At 32.3% G+C, this 22,873-nt stretch overlaps 1 protein-coding gene across 1 annotated transcript in view; it reads left to right on the top strand.

Annotated features, from left to right (window-relative positions):
* LOC138936379 (uncharacterized) overlaps positions 1 to 22,873 on the top strand; it is a 406,360-nt gene that overhangs the window by 358,817 nt on the left and 24,670 nt on the right. The window contains exon 4 of the mRNA XM_070301738.1: positions 20,423 to 20,483. Coding sequence (XP_070157839.1) covers positions 20,431 to 20,483 — 53 coding nt within the window. The 5' untranslated portion in view covers positions 20,423 to 20,430. The remainder of the gene's footprint in view (positions 1 to 20,422; positions 20,484 to 22,873) is intronic.

The following is a 22,873-nucleotide window of genomic DNA, read 5'->3' as shown; positions in this document are numbered from 1 at the left end:
TTTATATCTTCATGTAATTTTGGTAAATTTACAAAATTATATTTCTCAACTTCCTTCCTTTTTTTTTTTGTCTTTTTCTATCTCTTTTAATTCTATTACTTATTTTGCATTTTAAACGAGCTTGTTGTATATATAAGGATGTGAGCCCAGGAATATCTTTAGTAGCTTTATAACATGCTGTATTTTTATTTTTTGTTTGTAAGTTATTATAATGTGTCTAAGTAAAAAAAGAAAAAAAAAGAAAAAAATGATATCTCCATAAAATTAGCGTAGAGCTAGTAGTAAAAGTTAATTTAGATAAAAAAAATTAGTAGCGCTGAAAAAGCGTAGCATCAGAAACATGCCACCTATTTGGAGTATTTAATATAACGTAAGATTTAATAAAATCCTCAAAATTCCGATCGAAATATTCTCTCGGTATTATTAAAACGACGATAGAGTATATAATCTGAGACGCCTTATGCGTCTCTTGAATACGCAGTATCGCTTTGAGTCTCTATTTGTCCCGCGGCAAATAATTTATTTCTCTCACGATTTTGTAAATCTTATCGTAGAGCCGTCCATCTTCGGTCTTTTCCGCGCTGCTTTGCCCGCTTTTCTCGCTCTTCATTTTACCTTTACCCATTTGTCTTGACATTTTTTTTTCTCACGGTTCCCTCTTGGCTAAGAAATCCGCCTTGCAGCGAGATTTATTGCTCCCGATCAATCATTCGTACCGAGGTTGTCTTATTGTTAGACGCGAAACACACACCCAAGCCATGTCCAATTATAGGGAAGTTAATTTTTCACGTAGACGGTAATCTCGCTCGTTATAGCCGACGCTGATTTTCAGAAATATATTGTAATAGGAGATGCTTTTTTCTTTGTCGCGACAGAGGGAAAGACAAATAATACATTATTTTTTATATTTTATCATGTAAAACTGTTAAATTTTATATAAAAATATTATATATTTTTTTATTTCTATATTTATATCATGTAAAAGTAATATATTTTATTATATAAATATATATAAATTTGTTATATATGAATAATACTGTTTAAAAAAAAAGAAAAATCTTTTCTTTTATAACTATGTGTGATAGATACATGCATTTAACGATTCTATTGGTGACATTGTTTCGCCACAGTTGCTTAGAGTTGTTACAAAAAAAGAAAATATTTGTACACCACATGTTCAAGATCGGGTCGAATGTCGGTTAGAAAAATAAAAAAGTGTCGAGAAGTTCCGTGTTGCTTTTTCGTGATTTACAAGAGCCACATGGACATAATAAACTATTAACTTAATAGAACGCGAAATTCAGGCTGTATATAGAAACGACCTAGATTCATTCCAGTAATACGAACTATGCTACATTGATATTAAGATTTTTTTCAATTCAGACTGATGGTATAGTTGCGCACAATTTACTTCGGTCTGGCGGCTAATATTCGAAATTGCTAGGAGATTTCGAACGTTTGCGAAACTTAGAAGACTCTCCCGCGCGTGCAAGCGCGCGGAAATTCCGTTAAACCCGATACGAAATTCTATGTACGAACGAAATTTTATCAATACACTTACTTCTGACATTTATTGTTCTATGCGACCTAAATTTGGAACTACGCAAAATTTTATCATTCGCGCAAATTAAATTTAGCGAAGCAAAATTTGTGCGAATGTTACCTACCTGTTAATTTATTTCTTATTGTCAATTGTTGAAACGCGAAATACCATTATCGTGTAAAGAAACGTATGTGACTTTTGAAGAAATCCTTAACATTCGAGACAATCTGTTGTTTTTTTTTTTTTTTTTTATTAAATCGAGTAATGACGTGGAGACATGAGGAATCGTAATTTACGATTAACCAATGATTTGTTTTGATTGAACTTGATACTTCCTTTTCCTTTGCATCCATAAATCAAAGTCAGTAAAGTATCAACTCTCGATATTACCGAGCAAAAGGAGAATTCTCCGTAAGAAGCTATCGCTCCTTATCATCATCCGCTTCTAAATGACCTTCAAATACCGGAATTCTTCAATAAAGAATCAAAGACGATTGCTCACCTTGGAGACAAAATTATCGAGGAATTTCGAGTATAGCCAAACGTTTGAATGAAAAGAAGATAAATACATATAAGATGAGAGAGAGAGAGAGATCCTTGAAATTTTTGTGAGAAAAATTCACGATTTACTTCATCTTGATAGGTTATCGCTTCAATGACCATTGCTATAGTTTGGGCGGATTAAATTGAGAACGCAAAAGACTCTGAAACATGAAACTTATTTGACTACGGAAATGAAAGATTGATAACGAAAATGACGCTATTTAAATTCAACACCAATATAATTTTCGTAAATATAATGTGTTCTGGATGCGCGTGTAAAGAGAAATGTAGCTTATTTTGATCTGTAAGCTCTGTTGTGACATATAGATATTATAATTGCTTTACTTCTTATTACAGAGCATTTTCTATCTTGTAATTTCACACCTATTATTGTTTCCTTATATATTAGCGAGATCTAATTCAAGTTTATACCATAGCGTGTTCCTTTACTTAAGTATTTTCAATTGTATACTTGTGATTCCAAATTACTCTTTCTGGAAATATTGTCCGAGGATTGAAAGTGACTCATTACGAGGATTGAAAAGCAGGAAAATCTCTTTGTTTTTATCTGAGAGAAACGTAACAGCAGAATGATAGAAACACGGTGACTGCTGATGAAAGCGAAATAATCTTGGTATTAGTCTCAGAGAAAAGATTCAAAGAAGATTGCAAAGGTTTTACTTTTCAAATATCTTTTTGATACGACGTTGCAACATAATCGTTTACTTCTTGTTAGAAATATTACGATCGAACAATAGAGAATCGAACGCAAATACTTGAATAACTTATGCATAAAAAAAAAATCCGATATGATATGCTAATACCAATCGTTCTTTCTCGCAAGATTTAAAAAGAAATCTCATGTTTAATATATTTTGCATTTTGGTCAATAAAAATATTCAAGTTTTTGTTTGCGTATTTAGCAAAAACACGATATGCTTCAAAAACAGAGAGAGAGAGAAGTTTTCATAGAAAATACGTACCTTATGATTATTATATTTCTGTATATCTTTTAAAAAACATTTTTCAACTCTTTATTTAGTATAAAGTTAGTATAAAGTTTAGTATAAAGTTAAAAATTGTTTATATTGCGTTGCATAATTTTTTTTTTTTATATTAAACATGTAAAAGTGAAAATGCCTTATAATTTTATTAATTAATATTTTTGCCAATGTAAATATTTTATCACATAATAATTGTCGGTTTGTTTTCTTAGGATAAATTAAAGTAGCGATAATATGATAGATATAATAAATATGAGATTTCAGATATGCACTAAACATAATAGCTCCCATTGATTGTAAACAAATAAGATTTGCATCTTTTTACATTTTGTTATTGAAATTCTGAAAATTTATTCGATTTTATATCTAAAATTTTATGTCTTTTCTTCGAAAAAAAATAAATTAATTATAAACCAACTTTATTCCCGCGTGAATGTTTTAATGATGGAAAAATATACCCGGACTAACATCTTAAACTCTCCCTCTCTGCTCTTTCGTGTCAATTGATATATTACTAATACCTCTTGAAGACGTTTCACATAAAACAATAGAAGAAGAGTCTTGGACACAGAGATATTGTATATATAAGACCTTTTCTGTTATTATAAAATTGTGCGAAATAAAATTGTTTTTTATTTTTTTTTTTTTTAAAGAAACGAGATGTCGTAGGTGCAATAACAGATAAAAAATGTAAACATTGTTTATTTACAATGATTAATACGAGATCATTATAATACAGTTTGGATCAGTTAGTTGTCTGTCTGAAAAGGATCTGAGTAAGTAGAAACTAGTTCCATTGCGGAGACGGAAGAACAGGAATGTACCGTGAGTATTGTCTGACATATATACCCGAAGACTCACGTATTTACCCATCGTATTATCGTTACCCCGATCTATTGAATATTTTGATTTTATCCTTTTACATGAAAATTTAGTTTTCGGGAGGCTGTTTATTTTTAATCATTATGAAAGAATCGGCTTGAAATTTAAAATCGGCTTTTTAAAGGAATAATCAGAAAGCGAATGAGCGAGATAAATCTGAGATATCCTGTACGTGTCGAAGCATTACACTGAGAATTTTTACATTTCACCTCTTTAAAAGGACAGTCAAGTAAAATTGTCTGCGAGCGAGGTAAACTCTCTTAAAAAGATATATTATTGACATTGTTGCCTCTTTTTCGCAAATAATTGTACTTTCTTTTGCTGTGTTAACGGAAATTTTATGTTGAAAACGATGTTATAATTTTTAATAATTAAAAATTAATTATAAAATACTTTGCGTTATATTCTATTTTCAATAATAGATCACTGACATAAAGAAAACATTCGTGAAAAATGAAAAACAAAAATCTTCGAGAGAGAGAGAGAAAGAGAGGGGAGAGGAAGAGGAGAGAAAGAGAGAGAGAGAGAGAGAGGAGATCGGAATGCTCGCGCGCGCGACGATCCTGGGTGGAAGAAGGGGCGACAAAGAGGGTGGCAGAGGGCCTGGAAGGGTGCCTAGGACGCGATGCGGTGGGGGTGGATCGGGATTGGCTTTTCGCGAATATGAAACTCAGTAGTACGCTACCACCCACGCACGTAGTACGCACGTTCGCTCCACGTGTGCTCCGTGTAAAAGTTATCCCCGTCTCTCTTGCATCCAACGTGCGAACAGTAACAACGAGGGAGTTTTTCTTCGGGGACGAGGATTCAACGCGTTCTGCGATGTAACACGGAACAAACCACCCCTGCCGCAAGTATATCCAGCTGGGATGATATTCATGGAGAGAAAGGGAGAGAGATAAGAGAGATAATAGTCAGTTGTTGAGGAGATTTCGAAGATAAATAAAGGAAGAAAGAGAGAGAGAGATATTCAAGATAATATGTCACAATTGTCATATCGCAACGAAATATTATGTAAAGCGAAGACGGAGCGTGCGATTCGAGTTTGTACTTGCGGATGTCATCACCGTGATGTATAAAGTGTGAACGAGGGATCTCTCTTTTTCTCTTTCTCTTATCGAAGCAAACACATTCGCGAGGATAAGCGAGAGCATAATTGGACGAATGTTACGAGATTTGATATGAAATAAAAATTTTTGGCGTTGCTTATCATTGAGAAATAAAAAAAAAATGAGACAAATGCAATGCGATCTTCTATCTCGTATGTTTGAAGCGTGATCTTCCATTGAAAATTCGTTACAATTCGCTATCGGATAGTAAGGATGCATTTAAAAATCAAGGCATCATGTCCGTGACGGAAATATTCAAGATGATGATGTTACATTACGCGAGACAGAGAACTTTTCAAATTTTTGACGATGGCGAAACTATAGATTTTCTAAGACACGACAGATCTGAATTTCCCTGAAGAAACCAAGAAGATCGAGGACCGTGATTGTTTTCGGCAAAAAGTAAGTTATAAAAGAATTGAATTAAATAGTTAGAATAGTTGAATTTCCAATTAAGCTACGGTAGAGCTTATTTTAATAGAATAAAACATAAATTTTTTTGTGTTTTACGACAAGATATATTGAGGTAAAATATTTATTATTAATTAAATAAAAAATATAAATTAACAGAATTCTCTCTAATTTATAATAATTATTGGGTTGAGTAAAAAGTCATTGCGTATTTTTTGTATGTTTTTCAAAGTCATTTATTTATATAAAGAACAAAGATCAATCAATGATATATTTTCGTTTTGTTCGATGACCTTTTGTTTTGCTATCTTTCGGTGAGCTTCATAATTCCCCGTTCGTAGAAGGACCTGTCTTTATTGGCGAAAAATTGAACAAGGTGCTGATTTACCGCCTCATCTGAATTTAACGTTATTCCACGCAAGGAGTTTTGAAGAGAGCGAAACAAGTGGAAGTCTGACGGCGCACGGTCAGGCGAGTATGCTGGGTGGGGCAACACATCCCATCCAAGCTCCAATAATTTTTGACGGATCGCCAAAGATGTGTGTGGTCTCGCGTTGTCGTGATGGAACACAACTCTTTTACGATTGACGAGCTCCGGACGTTTCTGGATGATAGATTCGTTCAAACTGTCCAATTGCCGACAGTACACAGCCGAATTGATTGTTCGGTTCCTTGGTAGGAGCTAAAAAACACCACACCCTTCCAATCCCACCACACTGAGAGCATAACCTTCCTCTGATGAAGTTCTGCTTTTGAAGTCGTTTGAGGCGAATCATCACGTCGGGACCAAGACCGTTTGCGTTCCACATTGTTGTAAACAATCCACTTCTCATCACCAGTTATCATTCGTTTCAAAAAAGGATCGTTTTCTTCACGTTTCATGAGCATATCGCAGATGTTTATACGCGCCGTCAAATGAACTTCTTTGAGTTCACGAGGAATCCAAATATCGAGCTTGCTTACGTATCCCAGCTTCTTTAGGTGGACGTGAACACTTTTTTGACTGATCTTCAATGTTTCTGCAATCTCTCGTGTCGTGTAACGTGGGTTTGACTTGATCAATGCCTTTATTTTGTCGTCATCAACCTCGGTGGGCCTTCCTGACCGAGGAGCATCTTTGAGATCAAAATCACCAGCGCGGAATTTCTTGAACCAGTTTTGGCACTGACGTTCTCGTAGAGCATCGTCACCGTAAACTTTACGCAATTTTTCACAAGCTTGACGCACGTTCTTCCCTTTACGGAAGTAAAACAGTAAAATATGGCGAAAATGCACAGTTTGGTCTTCCATCTTCAACTTGTTGTAAAATCTCCAAAACTCAACCAAATCGCTCAATTTTTTTTTTAGAATGAAGCTTAAACCGTCAGCTGTTAAACGATATATGACAAACATATGTGTGAATGACTCTAGTACTGCCAAAATTGAACTAATGCCATCTGTTGCAAAAATACGCAATGACTTTTTATTCAACCCATATCTATTGAAATCAATGTGTGTATGTGTGTGTGCTTGTAAAACTATACCCGATTATGACACATAAGTTTTTTTACACTTCTTTAAACGTATAAAATTATATATAAAATTATATATATATATATAAAGTTATTATTTTAATTAACTTTTAGTGAATTTATTAATTTTATTTTTCTTGCAATAATCTCTATAATTTATTCACATTGTTCGGGCATCATTCGTTTAGTCATTATTTCTACATTGATTACAATATGACATTATTGTAATAAAAATTGATATATAACAATAAGAGAACAAATATTAATAATAATGTAAAAATGATCACAGATAATGAGCAAAACATTATGACAGTCACACTCGTAATTATAAAGACTACAATGGCATTACAATCTGCGGGTTTATAGAATGAGTTATCTAACAGGAATGGCACCAATAAATATTTTAAATGCGATCAAAGATAAAGCTTTTCCTGTTTTATCTGCATAAAATATAAAGTTATTCCATTTAGATTTTTGCTCATTTTTCCTATATATTTCACGAGAAACTTGCCAAAATTCGATAGAAATAGAATCGATATAGTGATGTCGAGATAAAAAAAACTGTTCGTATAAAAATTCTATATATAGGTTTCGATATAATTTCGTACATTTTTTTTTTTTTTTTAAATTTTATACATAGTTTTTGATATAATTTCGTACATTTTTTTTTTTAAGAGATAAATATTGGAAGTTCTAAACAGAGAAGAAAAGAGAGAGAGAGAGAAAGAGAATGTGTGGGATTCTATTAATATATAGTTGTTATGATTCTTATCGCATGAGATTTCACATTCGCTAATTTAAAACTTGCATTATATTATTCAGCCTTTATCGATATCGAATATTGCATCATTACGTTTGAGTTGTTCTCTTATTGCGTTACTTCTTCATTAAGCAAAAATAATCGGCTTAATATTATGGCTCTCGAACGGAAATTCAATTTACCACACTTTCGTGGTGTATATTGCACGAAATGAGAATGTAAGAAGCACGAAGCGGATATTACTTGCGCCAGTCCTTCATCTTTTTCGCTTCTCTGACAAGAATTCATTTTCAATTAAAAGCTCAATGTCAAAGCATAGAAAATTGCAATTCAGAGAACAATTTGTGTCTTGTTATAATTCGAGGGAAAATGAATAAATAAAATAATTTATAATAAGTCCGTATAAATTACCATTAAATTTCACATTGTTGGTGTGATTCCAATTATAAATATCTTCAAACGAAAGGAGATTTCTTCACCGTGCGTATCGGTTGCAGATATGGATTCGGTTTTGCGAGTAACTAAATAACGTTCGCGGCTATCCTGACGCGCCGATGAAGCGCATGTTCATCTTCATTAAATGCAAAGACGTTATTGAATATTTCATGAAACCGTTAATTGAATATTCCAGGAATATTGCTATCTCAGAGAGGAAAATAAATGAGAATAGACCAGGCGTTCTTTTTATCAATGATTACGATCAAAGAGTTACAGCAATGATCGATTTTAATATCAAATTAATGATCACAGATATCGCGATATAATCTATACAGACGCTTCATACGTACACATACGAGCGACTGTATTTAATTTATTAGAAAACATTACATATTTCTGAGTATCATTAATTATTTATAGCATTAGAGTATATATATGAGATAGAATTATGATAGAATAAGAAATAATAATATTCGTGGTACACACAATAACATTCTATTTATTAGGTGTACAACTTTGCTTCCGCCGTTTTTTTCCGAAATTCGAGGCTTTATTGTAAAAAACTGGTTATACATTTATGATTCAAAGTATTATCCACTCCCAATGATCGTGCCAATTCTATTTGACTTTGACTCGAGTCTTCATTAAGTAATGCCTCCAATTCTGCATCTTCGAAAACCTTCTCTCTTCCACCGCTTATGCCGGTCTTCGACGTGAAAATCACCGTTCTTGAAGCGTTGAAACCACTCACGACACGTTCTTTCACTAATAGCGGCTTTACCATAAGTGCTTTGAGAGCATTCGATGAGCCTCAGTCGCAGATTTCTTCATATTGAAGCAGAAAATTAAAACCTCCCGCAAATGACGAGAATTTGGCTCGTAAACTGACATTTTCAATCGAGAATAACTTTATGACGCAGACACAAATCGACTAATGTTTCCATGGGGTTATGTTGACAGATGCCCAAGTTTATTGCATGACGTCTATGATCTATTTTTTTCGACCACTACTTACCGTTAAAGCCATCTATAGGAAAATGGCGGAAGCAAAGTTGTACACCTAATATAAATGCGAGATATATTTTTAATTATTTCTTCAATATCGTAAAACATAAAAACATTTTACAAGAGAAATATTTTATAGCCTTCCATGGTTGCGATTACATTCACATTTTTTTCAAATCAATAATTCAATGTATACGTTTGTTACATAACGGCATTATAATGTAATTTTGCAAGATGACACGACGAATTTCTCCTATCTTTCTTACACGTACTTTTCTTGCGACAGGTTAAAAAAAAATGTCGATCGCATGGGATAAAGATAGACGACATTCGGGTGAAAGATTGAAGATTGAACGTCCGCGCGACGAAGACCGTCGTATAAAACTTTGCTTACAAACCATTGACGCCGTGATATTATATACATATTTCGATTTATATTACATTCTTGTGTTTTGCTATTTTTGATTCTTTTTCTTTTATTACAAAATCACAGCCGAATATCTGGAGTGTATTGTCATTTTTCGAATTATCGATGTTAATGTGTAAATAATTTTTTTCCATTTTACAAAATTAAAACTTAATAATTCTATGAGATTAATATTATTAGAAGAAATTATGTTCTGTCGTTGTGTGTTTATAAAAATAAAATAAGTCACAATAATTGTGCGCATCAATCTTGAAATCAAAATATTCAATTTTCATTGCTTGAGGTGTGAACAGCATATATTGGCTATATATAATCTCTGTTCCTCTTTTAACTGAATAAGTTATATTCACAGTTTTATACAATATAGCGACCACTTTTCTACGAACATTGTATATCTCCTACGAAGGAAACGCAATTACTCTTGCATCGTAATTTTCCGTCGAAAGGATGATACATTAGAATTCATTGACCTTTTTTTCTCACGCCGTAAAGAAAATATCGATTGCAATAATGAAAGATTGCCTACATCAGAAATATGAAACAATGACGCATATAATATACGAAAGGATTGATATTATAGTTCGTTTAAAAAAAAAAATTGCTTTTTTCGGCAATCAATATTGTACGACTTCTTTCCTTTCCTTTCTACAACTGAAATTGTCGTAAAAATACTTTGCTTGCTAAGAAATAGTTTCGTGAAATGCCTTCCTAAATTTATATTCTGACAGTCCGATTTGCAATCGTCTCTCAATTTATCAGATTGCATAATTACCAATAAGATACTTTATTTGAGAAACCATACACATCCGACTCGTAGAGAATACTTCTCGAATTTAATTTATTTTTTTATAAAATATTTGCGTTAATATTTTTTAGAATGTTTTAAGTAAAAACTCTGCAACAAATGATTTTTTACGCGTAATGATGAAAGCAGGAAGCGGTAGGCGACTAATGTTACTGGCCGATTTGAGATAAATCATTTTTAAAATATATAAAAAATTAATAAAGTAATTTTATCGCAGTAATAATGTGCCTATATTCTGCAAATATGTCTATAACAATGTGTTGCGCAAATGGAACCGCGGTTACTTTAAAGACACGAAGGAATTATTTGAAAGAGCTACTTCAACGAGTCGCTAGCACGAGTCGCTCTGTTTCAAGATTTTTTTCTCGTTTAGAGGAGATGAAAACGTAGAGTTTCTCGGCGATGGGCATCTCTTTTGCGGCCAGGAACACGTAATCGAAGAACGTGGCTCTCCGCTGCCGGAAAATCAATGTTATCTAGAGAGTATCCGGCCAAGAAAGAGAGAGACAGAGAGACAGAGAGAGAGAGAGAGAGAGAGAGAGAGAGAGAGAGAGAGAGAATAGAAACTAAGTGTCGAGTGTTCGATGCGATGATGTTACTCGAGAGCAATTTAATAAAGAGACTAAATTAATTCACAGTCGCAGTGATTTCCATACGATTGTTTTCTTTATCTATTTATTCATCTTTTTCGGACGAATGAGACCAACGTCAAAAGCTTCCCGCGATGATTTAAGCAAGCGAAATAGGTTGTCACGCGGACATGTCCGATCTACCTATATATCATCTCGCTCATGACCGATAGTCATGTATCGTATATAAACCCACCCTATAAATAACAAAATAACAGATTGATTTATGATCGCTACGTATCTCTCTTTTTTTTTTTCATGATTTACGGTGTCTCGAAGCGCCGTCGAAGCTGCTCCCAGGGAGAGTTTATTCTCTACCTCTAGAATATACATTTTTTCTCTTTACTAATGGGGGAGAGGAGGGGGGAGGGGGGAGAAGGGGAGAGGGCTGTGACAGATAAATTAAAATTTCCAGTCGATGAAATATCGCGCAAACTAAATATTATTTCGTGTCTACATGTGAAAACTGAATATATTTATACGCTGTCAATATATATTTCTCGATTTACTATAATTCTCTTATTTTCTCGTTTACGATTATCAAATTTATCATTGGGAAATGTGTCATATTTATCGCGATTATCCGCAGCCTACGTATTAATATGATGTAGATAAAATCGCCGAGATACTCCCCCGTATTTTTCGTTCTCACTCTTCTTAAACGATCGATCCGATCTCTTCCAAATTCCTTTTCCTCGATCTACAATCGCTATATATCGCAAGACATTTAATTTTATCTCCAGTCACTCAATAACTCGATCGTTCCGAATTTATTCTACGCGATATGCCATTATGCCATTTTATCCTCGAATATAGGCCGAAGGATTTTAAAGATTTTCTCGTCCAGCATCGTGTATATAACTGTACGTGTATATATTAGGTGTACAACTTTGCTTCCGCCGTTTTTTTCCGAAGTTCGAGGCTTTATTGTAAAAAACTGGTTATACATTTATGATTCAAAGTATTGTCCACTCCCAATGATCGTGCCAATTCTATTTGACTTTGACTCGAGTCTTCATTAAGTAATGCCTCCAATTCTGCATCTTCGAAAACCTTCTCTCTTCCACCGCTATGCCGGTCTTCGACGTGAAAATCACCGTTCTTGAAGCGTTGAAACCACTCACGACACGTTCTTTCGCTAATAGCGGCTTCACCATAAGTATTTGAGAGCATTCGATGAGCCTCAGCCGCAGATTTCTTCATATTGAGGCAGAAAATTAAAACCTCCCGCAAATGACGAGAATTTGGCTCGTAAACTGACATTTTCAATCGAGAATAACTTTATGACGCAGACACAAATCGACTAATGTTTCTATGGGATTGTGTTGACAGATGCCCAAGTTTATTGCATGACGTCTATGATCTATTTATTTCGACCACTACTTACCGCTAAAGCCATCTATAGAAAAACGGCGGAAGCAAAGTTGTACATCTAATATATATATATATTGTATATATATAGCTAAAAAGGATTTTTATGTATGTAGACATTGAGCGAGGAAAGATGTAAAAGCGGATCTGTGAAAAAGAGAAAGAGAGAGAGAGAGAGAGAGGAAAAAAGGAAAAAAAAATCGTAAAGGGCGAGATGTTTTGAGGCGGAGGCCGCGTTTGCGATACATCGGACGGCTTTCGGCACGTACGCGCACTTAATCGCGCGTATACTTGTATCGACAGCTACGGTCCGGCTGAATTTTGAATGCGACTAATACACGAGACCAGCAATATACCTATACCCACGAGATCGATAAAGGCGTGTTTTCGGCGAGAAATGGACAAGCGTATACACAGATACGTAGATAACTATCGGACATTCCGAAATTTCCGCCGCCGGAATAAATTCGCTCTTCAATATTTTCGAGGTAAATTTACGCAAAGACTGAAGGACTGTCGCAGTAAAATTACACGCGGGAAGATACGTTCGTTTTAATAAATCAAAATAAAATAACACAGTTGCGATTTTCCGCGACAAAAGAGCAAATAGTCGTCAGGGAAAGACGGGGAGAAGCGGCAAGAGAGATTTATCATAATTATGAATATTTATTTTTCTCTCGTGTCATATCATAAACACGAATTGTAGAATAGCATAGCGATTCATGCATATCGCGCAAGTTATTTGTTACTGTTTCAGACTGCGTGATCCGTTTTCGTGAATGCTTACATTCGCTTACAAACGCTTCATCAAGAGTATCTCTATCTATCGAAAACAGAGCATATATTGATCTGCATATTGAACAGAAGAAAAATTTCAAATGTACATAAATTGTTTTCACGCGTGTTTGTTGAACTATCAACGCGCAACAAAATATTTTTCTATGAAATTTAGAAAGAGAATTTCTTTAACGCGGATATTGAGGATGTTGTACCTTTTATGTTTCAAAATTTTTATCGTTCAATATTATAATCTTAAAGTCTCAAGATCTGAAATTTATGTTGAACTCGAATAAGTCCATTTCAATTTAAATAACAAACGAAATTTTGTCACTTATTCGCGTCTCTAAGTTCATTCGGAGTGATATTTTTTTTTTTTTTTTTACTTTCAACGGATCTTTTACTTTGAAAAATGACAATATCTTTGATCAAAATTTACTTCAATTTTTCTTAAAGAAATAAAGATAGATATAAGAAGATAAAAATAGATACACAGAAGAGAGATACAAATATTCATTTTTTTTTTGCGATTTAAAAAACATATCTTATATTTAAAGGAAATTTAAATAATTTGATTTAACAATTACTTTAAAAGTTTTCTTCAAGCTTTTAACTCACGGATCTTACGCATGTAAAGCAATTAAATATAATTAAACGAGGTTTTAAAAATGTGACACCTTATTAAGACTATTATATCTTTACTGCATCTGGTCTCCGTAATGGATAAGAAAGGGAGGAAGTTACGTCGACTTTGAGAGGGCTTGAGAGCTCTCTCTTCCTGTCTCTCTCTCTCTCTCCGCTTCTCTCTATCCCCTTATCTTAATATATTTTAGGATATTTCACCCAATTTTATCAAACAAGATTGTCAAATTTTTTCTGAAAATCCTTTCTTGGCATCTGTCGAGCAAAAATAATTCCAACTAATTTTATTCTATAACCAAATAATATTTTTACGATTTAGAAATAAAATTTTTACCTAATCTTTTTTCCAGGAATTCATTTATTTATTATTTTATTAATATTATATATACATATATATACATATTCATTTTTTATAGATATATCTTCCTGCTTCTTTCTTTTATTCATTTTCGTTTTTTTCTTTTTTCGCAAGTCAATATCCAGACCTACTTTATATATACAATATCACGAGAGATTTTCGGCATTCGTAATCCTTTCTTCATTTTTCTGCAAATTGGAACAAGATTGTTCGATCTTATCCATTATAAGAATGCTTCTCGAGAAGATTGCAGACGCAAGCGCCGGTTATCGAATTGAATGAATTAATTGATTGAGTTTGCAAAAGTAAACGAGGAAAGGGGAGAGCTTCGCGCAATATTATCAAGGATATAAATTGATTCAATCTACAGGATGATTAAGAAACGGCTTCCGTTATACGGCACTAAGACGGCTTCCGTTATATATACGACACGATTACATGAAATCCTGTTGTAGTCGCTTCGGAGTTTCTTCCTTCCTTTGACTCAATATTACATTTTGTATATACACAATACCACTTTTTCATACAAAGTATTCAGGATTGCAGTCCTTTATTTATAGTTCCTTTAATCAATTTGAAATCGAATTTGCAAAATATTTATATGTTCTAAATTATAAATGTGATGATAGCATGTAAAAGCAAGAGATTTTTCGTAAATCGAATTTTAAGAATTCCAATAAATAACAAAACTTTGATCTTTTACAAGGATGTCTAATTTTAACGTTAAAAAACGACAGCCGTCAATCAGATTTTTGTTTATTTATTAAACATGTATGAAGAAAATGTGCGAAAGAATCTCTAAATCATAAAAGTGAGAGTAATTTTGCGACATTTCGTATTTATTCCGCATAAGATAATAACTCGGTTAAATAATAATAATGAGTATTTTACATTTACGTTGCTTAATAACGATAATTATGTACAGCTTAATTTTTATTGTATATTATGTATACATTATTAAAATAATTTAAATTATATATTATATTAATATATGTTGTTTTGAGATGAAATAACTTTTTCTTATGTTTCTTCATGACTTTCATTCTATTTTATATATAAAATAAAGATTAAGATATATATCTATTTCAGCTTTCTAAATATTTAAAAAATTGCAATTATTTAGAATTACTATTTTTTTGTTAACGTGTGAAAATGTTATACTAAGTTATCTTGAATATTGAATTATATATATTATATATAATATGATAGAGAAACGTCTCGCGCGACACACTGTTCTACTTTTTCTAATTAATTTCCTAAAAATATAAAAAATACATATAAATCGAGAGATATAGCACTATCGGATATATTTGACGAATCGATATAAAGAAATTCTCTATAGTAGGTCACGCGACGAAGTGTGAAAGAGAACATGGTAGAGAGAGATGAATTAAACGATATGTCATAGAGCGAGTGAGAGAGTGAGTAAGAGAGGGGTAGATTTCTAATTACAGCAACTGTCCTTTTAAGTGAGATTTACTGCAAATTCCGTGTATTAATTGGCTGCCACCAGTACTGATTAAACGTATTGTTTGCCGATTCGCTATTGTCATGAAATTCGCACTCTAAAACGTAATAAAGATGATAAAGCGCACGAAAATACATGTTATACGTTTTTTATACTTATATATATGCATGCAATATGTATATATATATACAAAATGTCTTTTTAATAGCAGATTCTCTGGCATTCAAAGATATATAATTTATCCATTATATATCTTTATGACTAAGCTTCTATAAAAATTAAAATTTTATCAAAATAAACTTTAGCTAAAATTAACTAAAGATGTAATTTTAATTCTACAAAATGTAGTTTAACAAAGAGCCCTTTTTTTATAATTATTCGAGAATTTTTTATATATATATATAATTTTTATTATATAAGTCTTATTATTCTGTACATAGAAGTATTACGGTAAAATGATCGAAAACTGAATATTTTACGAAATATTTTATTTTTTATATCAAAATATGTCAGATTAAAATATAAAATAACTCAAAAAGTACTTAATGAAAAAATACTTTATTATAGTGTTTTGGAAAGCTCTCGATGTCAGCTACAAGAATACTAAATAAAAAATGGGGGTTTCCATTTAAGATTTTAAAGTTGACCTTCACATGACCTTCAAATGATTTTCCAAGGTCAAATCATTGTCACCGTCTTATGGCCCCCTTGAAGCCACATAACTTTTGTTTGAAACATTTTTCGATTTAACGCAGTGTTTCTGAGATATTTGAGTGGGTCCTTTAAAATGGGACACCCTGTATATATATATATATATATAATACATATGAAGAACATATTTTTTATTCATAGAGCATTTGATTATTCACGTTATAAGCAGACAAATAGTAATTTCATCGAGATGCAGCCAATGCAAATATATTTTAAACACAGGCACAATTCGTCCTTACTCGTAGCGTGGAATTAAATTTGCAAGAACGATATAAAGCGTTAACGATATCACTTCACTTTCGAAGGCATGTGTTATCGATTATTCGTTATTAAATGTAAAATTTATGTTTCTATTTATTATTCAATATTCCACGTGCCGCATTGATTGTGAATTATAGGATTCTATCAGGAAATTAATACGCATTGTAACACAGTTGAAGTTTAATATATTTTATGTTTAAGCTTCTGCGGATTATCTTTAAAGAGAAGAGATAAAAGAGAGAGTAGAAAATGAATCAGATACATATCAACTTTGAACGTATGCATGCAGTGGAATCTCAGAAAGAAACATTCAAGATTAAAGAATGCATTGCCACGTTAATCCTCTTATTTTTTTATTTTAATCTATACCAATAAACAAAGGAATATTGAAAGTAATTTTTGAAATTCCAACATTCGGGATTTTAGAAAAAAACTAAAATTCTGTTAAAGCGAATTTCGTATCTAAATGGGACGACAAATCGCATTCCATTATCAAACGCCTCTAACGCTTAATTCGCAAAAACGCTCTCTTCATATGTTCAGTTATTTATAAAATTAAAAAATTATCAGTATCCCAATCTCTTTATGCGCTAACATAAATTGAAACCTTTATCTAAACTTTACAAAGAATAATACCGTGTTAGTGTCCATTTTTCAGTTTAATTCTGAGATATTTTGCATTGAAAGTCAATGACGTAGAAAACATAGAGTAGAGATAAGGTGAATTGAAAAGAAGACGAATAGTACGATGAAACTGATTTTCTCCAGGCAACGCGTTTTCACGCGCAATATCCTTGACAGTCGGCACAAACGGTCGCTCAAGTAGCTGTATAATGAAAAATGGCCGAGGCGCCACCGAAGAAATTCCGACGATCCTTTTTCTCATTTACGCAGTCGTACGCCGATGGGAGGATTACATCCCGTCTACAAAGCTAGCTTTATAAAAAGCAACTAGCTACAATACATATAGGGTTGCACGAGATACCAAGACTAGTTTTGGTCTTGTCTTGATCTAGTCTTGAATTTCAAGACAAGATCAAGACAAGATTTTAAATTAATTATCAAGACAATACCAAAACAAATTATCAGGATTCTTGATCTTATCGAGAAGTCTTGGTTTTTAAAAAAAGTTATCTAATTATTCCCGATCTGTGAACGGAGATTTTAATTAATATGGAAATAGGCGAGAAAGACAAAAAATTTTATTTATTGTTATTAAATAAAAACATTTATAAATTTAAAAACTTTAAAAAATTTAAATTTAAAGAGTCCGCGCATCATTATCGTTACACACTTTAATGTGACATCAAAATAGCGCAAATTGATTACTTTATATTACTTAATTTATAAAGTTTAATTTCAATACTTGCGTTTAAAAATATATGTATCGCTTTTTGTTTTTCTGACAATATTTTATTTTTCATTGCTTTTAATCCAAATAAATCTTCATATGCTTTTTTATGATCTTTCTCCAAATATTTTTTTAATCCAGTAGTGTTACTATTTTTCATTTTTATTTCTTTAGTCACATTTTCTTTTTGACATAATAAACATACGCCGATTTTTTCATTGTTTCTTGTTTCATACTTAAAATAAGTTTTCTATGTGCATTGTTTAACTGCACTTACTTCCGAACTTTCATTATCACTTTCGGAAATGTTTGCATGTTCAGCAAAAGAACTTGGTTTAGTTTTTAGACTGCGTCTGCATAATCGAGACGTGAGCATACGCAGTAAAGAACAAACGAAAATCGTGCTCGGCGCTTCGGATAACAGAAGAAATCAGATATACTTACTATTTTCTGTTTTTTATCAAGCTGACAAATAATTTAGTATTAAATAAAAACTGTTAATAAAAATCAAGATTCAAAAATCCTCTCAAGACCAAGACAAGATTAAAATTTTCAAGACCAATACAATATTTTTGCGAATATTGTCTTGTATTGGGTCTCGTGCAACCCTAGCTACATATCGCTTAAAATAGTCCCCCTGCATGTGATCAGAATTCTTTTCTCGTATGTTAGTTTTCCGTGACAAATATTCTAAAGATTTGATTGCGAGAATATATTCGCGCAGAGTAAAACCGTAAGAAAACTTCTTTATTTTTTGATGAATCTCAAAACTCGTAACATACATATATTAACGTTAAATTTTACAATAGATTTTTGTTGTAATTATATAACGACGACATATTAATTTGAACAAATCGCATATGGTACGTTTAGAGTAACCGTCGTCGCTGTAGTATTTAAATATAAAAATTGTGTGCTTCCTGCATTAACATTTCCATTTTACATCATTTAAATTATTTTCTCGGGAATTAATTGTCGAATAAACATTTTGAATTATATTTTCAATTAACAAATCATCAAAATTATAATAACATAGTGCAAATATTGACCATTCACACATGTATAATTATATACATACATATTTATATATTAAGATTCTTTTACACAATATATCGTGCATTTTTTTTAAATATTCTTTTATCTTTTTTCCACATGAAAATTTCTTTCGCAAACAAATAACGATTTGGAAAAGAGAAATAAAGTAGAATACCGCGCTGATTGTTAGATATTGCTTTATTCAACAGAGGAGCAGCTTGTGCAGTAGCAAAAAAATCCGCTCAACTTTATAGACAGTGATACAGATAGAAACTTTTGCGAAATTTGTCAGGGGGAAAAAATTTCCCCAGTTGTTTGTATATTGCGCATCTGTTGATTACAAAAACAAGTTGATTATTTCTAAATGACAAAATGAAAAGCGCATGACACGACGGTTGAATGTGAAACGGAAATGTAACGGAGCGGTAGATCGATTTCGAGCAGATGTCCGGATTAGAACTCTCTTCATCAGTCGATCAAATACGAGCGGCTTATGTATGTACGTTAGTATACAGACATGAAAGCAAATTGACTAGCTCGCGCTTTCATACGGCATGCAAAGGGACGGTGAAGTCAAAGATGTCGTCATTTGCAAACCGATAATTTATGGTTAAAGGGCGAATCTTATCGAAGCGTTGCGCGCGCACACGATATCATATTTATATTGATTTGAAATCGCATATCGATACGCTGATACCGCATGATTCGACCCGCTTGCAGTAATAAATAATAATCATAACTTATATATACTTTTGTTGTCGTGTGCGTATCTGTTTCCGTAGCACATCGATGTCAAATAAATTAAAGAGAGTTTTAATTCATTATGAGCGGCTTTAGTATTTTGTCATTGAACTTGTCGGAAATTGTAGTCAGAAAGCGGACATATATGGATATTCCTCTTACACGGTGACATCCTCTTACGTCAAAATTACTTTTTGCGAATTGAAGAATATACAGAATATTTCTTTCTTTCATTTCGTTTTATTTTTTCTTCATCGTATCATTCAAAGCAAGTAAATAACGAAAATAATAAAGGCAGGATCGCGCGATTGGTTTTATTAATATTTTAAAAAAATTTTTAAATCATAAAAAATTATGCCAATGAAAACACAGATGAAATCTTTTTTATAAATTATACACACGATATTACATTATAACATTATTCGATTTCTTTACCTACAGGATACAATATATATTATATATTATATAGAATTATATTCTTATTTACTTATTTCAAATTTTTTGTTCAGAATTAAATTTCCTACAAGATCTCAAAGTCTGGCTGGAACGTTCGGGGTCGCTCTGTATTTAACTTTGTCAAAAAAAAAAAAAAAAAAAAAAAAAAAAAAAAAAAAAAAAAAAAATGCTTTGCATGTTACAGAAATCAATATGTCCACTACGGAATCGCGTGATGATGATACGAGTCCGAAACGTCGGCCAAGGTAAGAAAATTTCCAATGAAAGTTTTATTCATTCTTGTTCGAATAAAAAAAAGAATGTAGTATAGCTTAATGTCTCTTGCTGGCAATTTCAAGTTTGCTATACGATGTAATAATGAGAGAGAGAAGTGTCGCGAATTTTGTGGAAAGTACAATTCATCCGCAACCCATCTGTAATTAATTTACTATAAACTCAGCGGGGATATTTAATCAGACGGCGTGCTTAATCAGATAGTAGATAGTGAATCTGTTCTTCTCTTCTCTTCTCTCTCTCTCTCTCTCTCTCTCTCTCTTCAACTTAAATAACAACTTGCTGTGCATTAATTATATAATAATACGATTGTCCGAGCTTAATACTCGTAACGAATTATATATATATAAACGTGCGGTCGATGTATGGAATAATACTTTCACTGGAGATACAAACTTTGTTGTTATAGTGTGATAAAGAAAACCTATCGTAGTTATAACGCTTCAGCTGACTCAATTAAAAAAGGTATATAGAAAAATCGATAATTAGAATATCTGTATAAATTTATATATATATATAGACAACTTTCACAGCTTTGTATATAAATATTTATACAAAGCTGTAAAATCATGCGAGAAAAAGTATTTGATATTTGCATGTCCAAAGCACGTTTTATTGGTTTCAGCGGTATTATTGCATAATATAGGGCTGAAACATTGAAGAGATTATAGTCTCGCAAATGTTATATAAACTGATAAAATTATTAAATTGAAATTATCAATAGCGTTTTTATAAAAATGCAAACACGTGAGAGATTAAAAATAATAATGATAAAAGATGATCTATTTAATCTCCTTCAATATACTTGTCTTTATTTAGTCTTATTAAAATTAGCTCAACTTTCTCAGTTTTAAACGATAGATGAACCATTTTTTTATTGAATGTATAACTGACCAGGATATTTGAAGACGAATGTTCAGTGAAATTCAGTTTATTTATATAATATATTACATAATCTATTACTTATATCACTTCTATCCATTTTTCTTTTCTTGGTATAAATTTCGAATATAAAACGCTCTGATCTGCAATTGCTGTTCGTAATCTTGTGGAATATCATCAACTCTATGAAAATCTGTGATTTTTGTCTCAGGGCCGGTATATAATACTTACTTATAATATAATACTTACTTTCTGCACAATAACAATATCCCTAAAATCTATAGTAGAAGTTTGGCCGAGCCTGAAGGGATTATTTTTTGCCACTGCTTTTGCTAATCCCAATTCATGGGCGAAGGCTGAAACCGATCCGAATCCTCTTGCAGAAGAACAAAGCAATGTTGGAAACAAAAACAAAAGGGAAAAGAAAAATTATGTGCCAATCAATCAAAGAAACATATTTCAATCTTTTGATTTATGTTGAAAAAATCTAACCTAGGTACAATTTAATTTTTAAGTACAATAATTTTAAAACTATTTTTATAACATATAATAACATAAGTATATAAGAAAATATTAATATATTTATAGTTTGAAGTCTTGATACGCATATGCCTATATAATAATAGATCACGTAAAATAATAAAAATATTAATCTTTACATAACATATTATACACCGCGAAATATGTAAAATGTGTTTATTAAAACTGCCAAAACGTGTGCATTAAAACTGGCCTCCATTTCAAGTTATATGTAGCGCATAAAGATATGGCTTGAAATCTTATATAATTATTAGGTGTACAACTTTGCTTCCGCCGTTTTTTTCCCGAAATTCGAGGCTTTATTGTAAAAAACTGGTTATACATTTATGATTCAAAGTATTGTCCACTCCCAATGATCGTGCCAATTCTTTTTGACTTTGACTCGAGTCTTCATTAAGTACTGCCTCCAATTCTGCATCTTCGAAAACCTTCTCTCTTCCACCGCTATGCCGGTCTTCGACGTGAAAATCACCGTTCTTGAAGCGTTGAAACCATTCACGACACGTTCTTTCACTAATAGCGGCTTCACCATAAGTATTTGAGAGCATTCGATGAGCCTCAGCCGCAGATTTCTTCATATTGAAGCAGAAAATTAAAACCTCCCGCAAATGACGAGAATTTGGCTCGTAAACTGACATTTTCAATCGAGAATAACTTTATGACGCAGACACAAATCGACTAATGTTTCTATGGGGTTATGTTGACAGATGCCCAAGTTTATTGCATGACGTCTATGATCTATTTATTTCGACCACTACTTACCGCTAAAGCCATCTAGGAAAACGGCGGAAGCAAAGTTGTACACCTAATACATAAGTCCATTTTTTCTTGGATAATATGAAAATGATGTGTTGCCAAAATACATAGAATCAGGCATGAACAGAATATAAAATGAGCTTTTATCGTCACAGAATCCATTTATTTTTAAACCATTAATTAT

The sequence above is a fragment of the Polyergus mexicanus genome, unplaced genomic scaffold (genome assembly GCF_030449975.1).
Source record: "Polyergus mexicanus isolate NDT 795.1 unplaced genomic scaffold, iyPolMexi1.0 SCAF_9, whole genome shotgun sequence".
Taxonomy (NCBI): domain Eukaryota; kingdom Metazoa; phylum Arthropoda; class Insecta; order Hymenoptera; family Formicidae; genus Polyergus; species Polyergus mexicanus.
This window is presented reverse-complemented; position numbering and strand designations above follow the sequence as displayed.